At 36.0% G+C, this 10,544-nt stretch overlaps 1 protein-coding gene across 1 annotated transcript; it reads right to left on the bottom strand.

The window, feature by feature from the left end:
- Positions 1 to 245: 245 nt before the first annotated feature.
- LOC115231548 (general transcription factor II-I repeat domain-containing protein 2-like) lies at positions 246 to 1,331 on the bottom strand. The gene has a single exon (XM_029801550.1). The coding sequence runs from the start codon at positions 1,329 to 1,331 to the stop codon at positions 246 to 248; it is 1,086 nt and encodes a 361-aa protein (XP_029657410.1).
- Between the last annotated feature and the right edge of the window lie 9,213 nt (positions 1,332 to 10,544).

Raw genomic sequence — 10,544 nt, 5'->3', positions numbered from 1 at the left:
GTTGTATATCTTATACAGTCCGACGGTAGTGATTATTAGCTTGTTGTGACTTTTGTCTCCAGTCCCCCGTATGACAGCGCATCAAGCAAGCAAATGTTTATGGGCATCTTTGCAAAGAATGAAGTCTATTTGATTGTACAGCGTGTCCCAAAAAAATGTATACACATAAGAAATAATTGTTAATGTAGTCTTTAATTAAAATTTTACTGTCTCAAAATTATAAATATTATATTTTTATGTAATTTCTATTTGAGTCCCTTCTGATTGTAGTCCATGTCGATTTTGTGTGTAGGTGTGTAACGGAATGCCGTATAACAGGGGGTGTCAAACTCATTTCGCTTTGAGGGCCGCATTTTGTAACAATTTCGCTTCGAGGGCCGCATTCTAATTTTGGTAAGAGCTGCTTCCAGAGGATTCACATCTTTTTTAGATACAATTTTTGATATGTCAGGCTGAGCTATTCGTGTAGTTCCGACTTTTATTAAAGAGGATAAATGTTCATCAGTTAGTCTTGTTCTTTGAGCAGTTTTTGTCATTTTCATAAATGAAAAAAGCTGTTCACACACATATGTCAAACCAAACATAGCAATGATTTTTGTTGCAAACTTTTTAAAGTTTTTAAACTTTCCAGGAAGATATGAAAAGAAAGCAGGTATTCCAACCTCCAAATATTTAGCTTTAAGTATAGAATCTGATTGGATTTCCAATAGTTCCATTTGTAAACTTTCATCTGCATTGGAAACATTAAAAGAGAATGGTGATGCGAATAATGAAAATTGTTGTTCAAAAGACGAAAAATCATTAAATCTTTCTTGAAATTCCTTTAACAACGATTCTAGTTGTCTTTCATACTGAGAAAAATTCATTACATTATGTGCATCAACAGTACTCCTGAGCTCTTTGCACGTAGGAAAATGAGATAAATCTTCATTTAATAGCTGAAACTTCCATAATTTTATTTTCGAAATAAAACACTTGATATGATCTGACAACTGAGTTATGACCTTGTCTTTAGCCTGCAATTCTAAATTAAGGTCGTTCATATGTGTGGTAATATCCACTGCAAATGCCAAATCTTTGTTCCAAGATTGACTTTTCATTCCGTCTGTGTTTTGCCCTTTCATCTCCATAAATAAAATTATTTCCGATCTCAACAAATAAAATCTTTTAACAACTTTGTAAAGTGATAACCAGCGGACTGGAGTATAAAAAGGAATGTCGCTGAACTGATTATTAATATCTGTCAGCAGTTTACTAAACTGCCGATGGTTGAGGGGATGACCTCTGATATAGTTTACTGTTTTCGTGACCAAACTAATGGTATTTTCCATTTTTAATATTTTTGAGCACAAATATTGCTGATGAATAATACAATAAAAATGAACAAATGATGACCCGGGATTTACCTTTTCTATTTCAGCTCGCAATTTAGCGGCAACGCCAGCATGTCGTCAAACCATATTCGGAGCACCATCAGTGCATAAACATACAAGCTTCTTCAAATCAAACCCATATTCAAAGAGAATTTGTAGTAGTTTTATAAAGATATCTTTACTTGTAGTAGTATCGTGCATTGGTACTAGTTCGATAAATTCTTCATAAATATTAAAATCTGAATCACACGCTCTTATAAAGAATGCTAATTGTGCAATTCCAACGACGTCGACTGTTTCATCGATTGCAATTGAAAAATATTCGAATTTTAACAAATCAGACTTTAATTGGTTTTTCAAATTCAATGACATTTTATTAATGTGTTCGGCAACAGTGTTTCTTGTTAATGAAATATCTTTAAACAAGTGGGCGTCGTCTGGACAAATAATATTCGCTGTTTTTACAAGGCATTGCTTGATGAAATCACCATCACAATATGATATTTCATTTCTAAACTTTAGAATAATCCAGATCGTAAAATACCAAACAAATCATAAAAGCGCCTGTGGTGTAGGGGTATCATGTTCGCTTGCCATGCGAGCGACCCGGGTTCGATTCCCTGCATGCGCATTTTTATTCATGAAACTGCTTAAAATTCTTACCTTTTTAACCCGTTTTTGTTTTTTTGACAGTTAATTATTTGGGAGTCAATACATATTATGAAGTTAGGATTCTCCAGTGGCCGCACTGCAAATAGCAAACGAGTTACCTCTCAAGATGCTGGTTTCTTTGTTATCATTAGTTTTCTTTCAGCTTTTCAATGACCGGAAGAATCCTTTTCCACTTGGCCCTAATTATGCCGCTCGTCTCCTTTTTGTTATTTAAGTGCTATTGTGATTTTTAAATAGAATTTACTATTATCCATTAAATATGATCAAACGCTGTAGTATAAAGTTATCGTTGGCTAACGGCCATATTTCAGAAGTACAAGACTCTTTGAGAATTGTGCCTTTCCTGCTGGCTTATACGAGTCTCGCTAAGGAAATGAGGAGACACTATTCGGATAAATTTTCCACCAGGATTAATACTTCTTAAGAGGACTCTCTTCCGGCAGTTCTCCTTGCAATCTATTTGAAAGCCACGTTAAAGGACGTTAGAAAAGAATTGCATATCTTAAATAGTCATTTTGTGGAACTAATATTCGCTGACTACAACAATTTTGTATCTAGGGATTTGGAAATTCCGGCATTTTTCCTATTTTACAGAAAAAAATCCTTGTAGAACAATTTCTTTTTTCCCTTACAATTGACGAGCTGAATTAATAAAGATTGATGACATTAAATGTTATTTATTTTATTTTTTAAATGTTTTTAATTTATCGAATTAACTACAATAAATTATTACGCACGTTATATTATTTTCTTTTGTTGTGCATGTATGCAGTTAATTCTTATTTTATTTTTTCATGCTTTTATGTTTTAATTTTATAATTTTTGTGTTTTTTTATTTGTTTGACTATTAATTAAATTGATTACTGGTAAAATATCTTGCATAAAGTATATTTTGCAAGTGAATTTGTATTCATTTTATCAATTAATTAATATGCATTCATAAAGACTTTTTTAATTTATATCTTTCTATTATTTTATTGTTTATCTTGATTTTTCTATTATTTTGATTCTTTTCTAGCCCAAACAGGCGCCAATTTTTTTAAATTAAAGAAAATTAAAAAAATCCAAATTTTTTAAAGTAAAATTCAATTTTCATTTTTAAGTACAGTATAACCTCCATTTGGGGCATCAATTTTGAAAAATTGCCCCAAAAATAGAGGTTTCCCCAAAAATGGAGGTCTGAAATTTTCTTTATTTTTATAAAAATTTTAATAGTTTTAGCATATTTTTCATTAATTTATAAATAAATAAAGTATTTTTAAGAACATTTAAACATGTTTTCCACTAATTTTATTGATAATTAGAGTATTTTTCAAGTAGAAAAAAATTTTTATTCTATTACACGAAAATAATCTGTTATTTTGTTTCCAAAATTACTTAATTAATACTAAGTAAAGTCAACAAACTAATAAATTCTCCCAGCGAGACGGAGGGAACAGCTGTTGCCACGCATGACAGCCAGCAGGATCCTCTGAATGAGGAAAGTAAATTCCCTAGGGTCCTTGGACCGCGAAGAACAAAGATGTCCCAGTTTCTTTAGGGAAGTGAGGGTCCCGGAGCCAAAGACGCCGGAAGTCTCGACAACGATTGGCCAAAACCAAAAGTCATCCATCAAAGACTGATATTTCCGGCACTTCGAAAGCTCAGCCTTATTAGCACGAGACCCAGCAAGAGAGGCCGATTCGTTGATGAAAGACTTTGAGAAGGTATCCACACAAGTGGAATCCCAGACCAAAGGTCTCCCAGAATAAAACGAGAACAACGTAGAGCCGTCCGGCCTTTTCCCGTCACTACGGTCGAGACCCTTAGGCTCAAGGACAGAAGGGTAGCCGGCCTTTTCGAGTGAGTCGAGAATGATTCTGTTAATCGCCGAATGGCGTGGAATACGACCCGCGCTTTTCTTGCAGGAGAGGGCATGGAGCCCGTATACGTCCATAGTAGATCCGCACCGGCAGGGGTGGGGACTACAGATCGGAAGTCCGAGGCGGAGGCAAATGCCAAAACGGAGGGCGTCGGAGTCAAGACAGGTGTCCAAATGGGTCGAAGGAAGGCAGTTAAGCCAAGAGCCAGAATGCGGTTGGCGGCTGGCACGGTAACAAGCCAGTCTGTGCTGGTTCAGGAGAGCCTCCAACGAGTCCGCATGATGCTTACTAAGAATTTTATCCCATTCACGTTGGAGGGACCTATCAGAAGGGAACTCAAGCCCTTTTTCCTTCCAAAGCAAAAGTGCAGAATTAATATCAGAGTCCAAACGAGATCCGGGCGATTTTTCAAGAATCTTATGGACAAGAAGATACAATCCTGAAGACGATGAAAGGAAAGCGGGAAATTATTCGCTTATTCAAAAAATTAATTTATTAATTATTTTATATTTATAAAATATATTGATATATTTTTTTCACTATTATAATTAAATTGTTATTTGAATTATTTATCACGTTTATTTCTTGTTTTTTTTTTTTTTTTTTTTTTTTTTTTTTTTTTTGAAAACCAACCAATAACTACAAGTTAATTAATTAAAAGCTTCAAGTGCGGGAAGCCGACGCGATCGAGAAAGAATTAGAGCGTACTATCGCAAGGGATATCCGCTCGAAAAACCATCTCGATTCGCGGGCGTCGCCTGTGATGGCAGACATGCGGGATCCGATCTCCTGAACGAAGCTGATTGCCTTACTGCCCAAGGAACCGGAAGTCTCAACCGCGAATGGAAGGAATTGGAACTTCTCCGTAAGTGAGGAGTACTTCCGCATCTTTTTGCATTCCGCGGTTGTGACAATAGATCCAGGAGCGGAGGCCGACATCAGCAGGTTCTGAGGCGAGAAAGAGTCCACACACGTGGCATCCCAGGTGAGAGGCTTCCCCCTGTTGAAAGGAAACACAGTTATCCCGTCAGGCCTTTTTCCGTCTCCCCGATCGATCCCAGTGGGTTCAAGCAGGGAGGGGATTCCGGCGACTTCCAGGGCTCTCCTGATAAGGTCGTTAAGAGCGGCGTGACGCGGGATGCGGCCAGCACTGCGTCTACACGATAGAGCGTGCAATCCAAAGCGACAGATTTTCGCGCCACAGCGGCAGACATGTGGCTCGCATAGGCGAAGACCGAGACGTAAACAGATTCCAGTGCGTACGGACTCGCAGTCCAGAAGGTTCCCAATGCTCGGCAGTGGAGTGGCATTTAGCCAGGCTCCGCTGTGAGGGCGACATGCCGTCTCAAAGCAGGCCAAGCGGTGTTGGTCGAAAGATGTACGTAAAGATTGGATTCGGGATTGTAGGCGGACTTCGTCCCAAACAAATTGCTTATGCTGATCCTCTGGGATTTCCAGTCCTAGCGAGTGCCACTTTACGACCGCCGATGATAACTCAGAGGGCACGTAATGTTCAAAATCGGTTGGAAGAACCGTGCCCATGAGTTTCTGGCATGAAGAAAGTGACGACAGGTAGGCAGGCAGTGCAACATCATTCGGACACCGAATTCCAAGGCCTCCGTGGCGTATTTCTTGTTGGTTTAAAAATGATTGAAAATCAATTACAAAAATATAAAATTAATCTCAACGAAAAAGTAAAAGAAGCAATAAAAGAATTAAAATTCACTAAACTAACACCAATTCAAGTATATATTAACAATTATATAACTATAGTTAAAAACAATTCCAATATTTCTCCAAAATTATGATGTGGCTGTAGAAGCTATAACAGGCAGTGGGAAAACCTTGGCCTACATTATCCCCATAGTACAACGCCTATCAAAAATAACCCAAAATTTCAACAAATATGACGTAACCCTCAAAAAACTAATTTAAAGATCATTGCCTTGATAATTGTGCCCACACGTGAACTCTCAGTCCAAGTCTATGAGGTACTTCTTCACTTCCTTGCCTATTTCCCTCACTTATCACACTGTCAGCTTGTGGGAGGACAGTCAGTGGCAGACTCAGTCAAGAATTTTGTCACAAATGGGTGTTTTATAGGGGTATATATTAGTGGGAATGTCACTGTGTGTACTCCTGGGAGAGCTGAGGCCTTTCTAAAGCAGAGACATGAGGGCTTTGACTTGGCATCCTCCTTAGAACGTCTTGTATTGCTTATTGGTTACCCATTGTAGGAAGTTCTGGTGATAGATGAGGCTGATAGGCTGTTAGCTGATGGTTACCGTAGAAAGTAAGTTTGGTGATATATTTCTTAGTATTGAAACTATTCTGCGATATTTGCCTAAGCAGAGGAGGACTGGGATCTTTTCTGCAACTTTGAATGCAGAGATTACAAGTCTGATGCAGTTTGGGATGAGAAATCCTCGGCTAATCTCGTTAAAGTCAGAAGAAGAAATATCTACTAAATATAACGAAGAAAAAATTATTATTTTTTTCTGCACTTGTGCTTCCACGTCTTATTATTATAGCGTAATTAAAAGGTATTTTATTTATAATAAACACATAGAAAATTTCCAGAACTTTCTCTTTTCTGTCTTCACAGAAAACAAAAAGGCAAAAGAGATATTATTTATTCTAAATTTAGAGAATCAAAATGGTAATTAATTATTTTAAATTATAATAAATTTGGTGGGATTTAAATTATTTTAGTGCTGTCTTGTTGTGTACTGATATAGTATCACGTGGAATAGATGTGCCCCAAGTGGAGTGGGTAATTCAATTTGATCCCCCTAAAATGGCGAGGTTGTATATTTTAGTACATATTAGTTCATTTGTACATCGTTGTGGACGTACTGCTCGCATGGGACGTACAGGTAGAAGCTTGCTACTGCTTAATCAACATGAGGATGTTTATGTAGATTTTTTAAAGTTAAATCAAAAGGTTTAGTTTTATTATTAATTAAATATTAATTAATTAAAATACATTTTGGAGGTTTTTATAATTATTCTGGTGGTACATTTAATGTAGGTATTCTTGGAAGAGTTTTGTGAAGATTTTGAAGACGTGTCTATATCCGCTATATTAAGAAGTTTATCTGAGACTGAAAGAGAGTTTATGGAATCAGGGGTGTTGGCATTTGTATCATATATCAAAGCCTACTTAAAACATCCCCTTAAAGTCATTTTCAACCTATCAAGTAAGTTGTGATATATTTATTCAGAACTCCCCGTTTCCTTCTTAGCTGAGTCCTTTGGGTTGCTAAGAATTCCCAAAATGGTGGAAATCCGTAAAAATGACACAACCCTATTTGTTCCATCCTCTGTTGATGTAGATTTAGTGCCATATCGGTAATCTGGTTGTGTTGATTGTAGTGACTGTGTCCGAGAAGAGAGAAGGAAGAAGATGGCAGAGGACAATTTTGCCAAGAAGGAGTCGAAGAAAAGACTGAATGCCAAATATGCTAAGAAAGTTATATTTGAGGTTGTGTAGTGGTAGAGGGAGAGGATGAAGGCCAAGAAAAAGAGAGTTTGTAATGACTATAAACTTATGGAATTGAACCATGAGGATTTGGAGGAGATTGAGAGTGATGCCCATCTTTTAAAAAAGTTTAAAAATGGGAAGGTTCTTTGTTTCCTTTATTGTCTTAGATTGGAAAAAACGCATTTGAGGCACGTTTTATTTAACAATGATTTTTATATACATTTTTGTGTTTAAAAATGTTATTTTTATTTAGAGGTTTGTTGGGTGGTTTAGTTTGTGTAGAGTTTTTTTAGTTTTTGTAGACTAGATTAAACTGTTCTTAGAGATAAGCAGCTTAGAATTACTTTTCGAGGCGATAATTACTCTCATTTGAGACTAATTTCTAGATCATGACAAAGAAAGGAGTTTGTTATAGTGTTTGTCTTGATTTTCCGATACGATGTGATTTAATCTTACAGGCTTCCATTCCAGCTGGCTCCTATTGCTTTTTTATCCCTACAAAAAACCTTGAAGAAGTTCTCTAAACTTATTTTAAAGACGATGGCAATATTTTGTTTGTTTGAACGTACTTGCACCGAAATAAACACGATTTTATACTCAGTTAGTGCCCGTCAGTCGAGTTCATGAAGATCTATATGATTTTTTATTGTATGGCGTTATTTATTTGTGGGGACGCTCGATCAGACGCTATCCCATATAAAAAATCTCCTTGCTTAAACCGTTATCCGAGACTATCAAAAGAAAAAAACAAGACTATTTGATTGTTGATGATTTCCAGTGTAATTTCTACATATAATTTGTTCTTTATCAAAAAATCGGTATCATTGTCACCTAGAAAAGTAAAATGAAAGTTAAAGTACGTTTTATTCAGCAATAATTTTGATATAATTTATTTATTTGTTCTTACAAAAGACATTACCGGCTATTTTTATTGAGAACGCTTCTTAGACCGTTTTATAATTATTATAGCCTTTTTTGTTATTTAAAAAATGAGAATTAATTCATTAAAAGCTACAAATATCATTAGTCTAAGATTTAAAAACAAATTGATATTATCAAATAAACTAAGTTCAAAATTTTATCTAAAATACAATCATGTAAATCAAAACACCAATTAAACAATTTTAACAATAAAAAGTAACTAATTACCGTTTTATTATTCTAATTTTGTTTCGTGTTTATTTCTAGTTGATTTATAGATTCTTTCCCAAAATTCTTTAAAAAATATGTGAATTTTATTGCTGCTAAGATTGACAACCCAACCAATATTTATTTAATTGACTGCATTTGTATTGAGACGTGTGATGCAAGTTCAATTTGTCAAACAATTGATGATTGCTTACGAAATTACCAAGTTGAGAGAAAAAACTTTGTTTTGTTGTTAACTGATGCTGTACCGTATATGATGTCAGCCGCAACTAGCATGCGTATATTTTATCCGAATATGATTCACCTTACTTGTTTCGCTCATTTACTTCATAATTGTACACTAAAAGTGCGTTCTCACTATCAAGACATCAATTTCTTAATATCATCGATGAAAATTGTGAGTCTTTAAAATAAAAGTCGTCAAAAGCTTTTCGGATTTGGTCTACCTCCAGATGTTACTTCCATGGAAAGGGGAATTTGGTTATAGTAAATGAAAAAATAAATTCTGCTGTATATATCAACATTTTAATAAATAATTTGTGGAAATCGGCAGATAAAATTGGGCTAAATCGTTTTATTTGCCAACAAGATTTGGCCCCCTGTCATAATTCACGGAGAACAAAACAATTTTTGGATGAGAAAAAAATTGAATTATTTAATTGGGCACCACAATCACCAGATTTGAACCCAATTGAACATGTCTGCATAGTAAAAAGGATTTATGCGATAATATCACATAAATTTGGGACTAAATACCAACGGAATCTGTGAGAAAATTAACTGAAATAATGCCAAGAAGAAGCATTGAGCTTTATAAGGCACACGGAGGACACATTAATTATTAATCATTTGACCTGTATAAAGAAGATCAATTTTGTAAAAGCCTTCCTTTGGAACTGTGGGAGAACTTATCCGCCAGGGGTAGAGACCCTTTACAAGCAGTATATCGAGCCAACAATAGGCTATGCATGTGCTGCTTGGGGCTGTAACCTGGCGGCAAAAATCGAAAAAATTAAAGAAAGATCTATCAACCTACTGAAGGACCATACCGATAGGGAAATTATCCATAGAACACTGGAGTCTCTCGTAGAGGCAAATGGGGGGATCGTGGAAATGTACCACAAACCATTCACCCTACATACAGAAAGTGTGTGTGGTCACGGTCGGAACATCGTGAAAAGATGGCTCGACTGTTGAGAAGTGTCGGAATCACCTGAACGTGTTAGTTAATTGGTTAAGACGGTGATTTTGTTTGGCTTAAATAATAATAATCCGGTTTTTTTACACAGAAAAAATTTAATATAGTCAGTTTAGCTGTACAAAAAGATTATTGAAAAATTATAAAAAGAAAAGTTACGAAAATTATCATTATAAATTTAAAAAAATCTAAAATTAAAAACAGAATATCAAGAAAATTAAGCATTCAAAAATCCGGTTTTTTATTACATGGAGTGTGATTCGCCTTTTGTGGGGGCGCAAAAATCCAGTTATTGGATTAATGAAAAAAGAATCATTCGCTCATCCCCCCGCAACTATCGTCAGTCCGGGGCGGCCTTCTCTGTCGACCTCACTTTCCCGTTTTGCCCTTCTCACTATCTGTGGGGATGTGGAATCTAATCCCGGCCCAAAGAGACGTATATCAATTCTCCAACTAATTCTCCAGCTCCACCCTTATCTCACTGCAATGGAGAAGGGGATAATTATGAAGAAGATTGCTTTGGTACCGTCGCGTGCCAACACACTGGCCGAGGTAATAAAAACGATGAGAACCGTTGAGCATCCGCAAATTCAGATGTGCGGCCAGGTCCCTTTACAATCAATCGATGAATACAATTTCATACAGTAAAATATAAAAAAAAATATAGAAATCGTCGAGAATAGGGTTTTGTAGAAAAGTTAAAATATGTATCTAAGATCGGCGCTGGAGGTCGCGTACCCGGCATATCTTTCGTCTCTCTCAAGCTGCAACCATTTGACACGGCAAGTCCTTCGTCACACTATTGG

This window comes from Octopus sinensis, unplaced genomic scaffold, assembly GCF_006345805.1.
Source record: "Octopus sinensis unplaced genomic scaffold, ASM634580v1 Contig18731, whole genome shotgun sequence".
Taxonomy (NCBI): Eukaryota; Metazoa; Mollusca; class Cephalopoda; order Octopoda; family Octopodidae; genus Octopus; species Octopus sinensis.
Note: the sequence above shows the minus strand (reverse complement) of the source record. Positions and strands in the feature narration are given on the sequence as shown.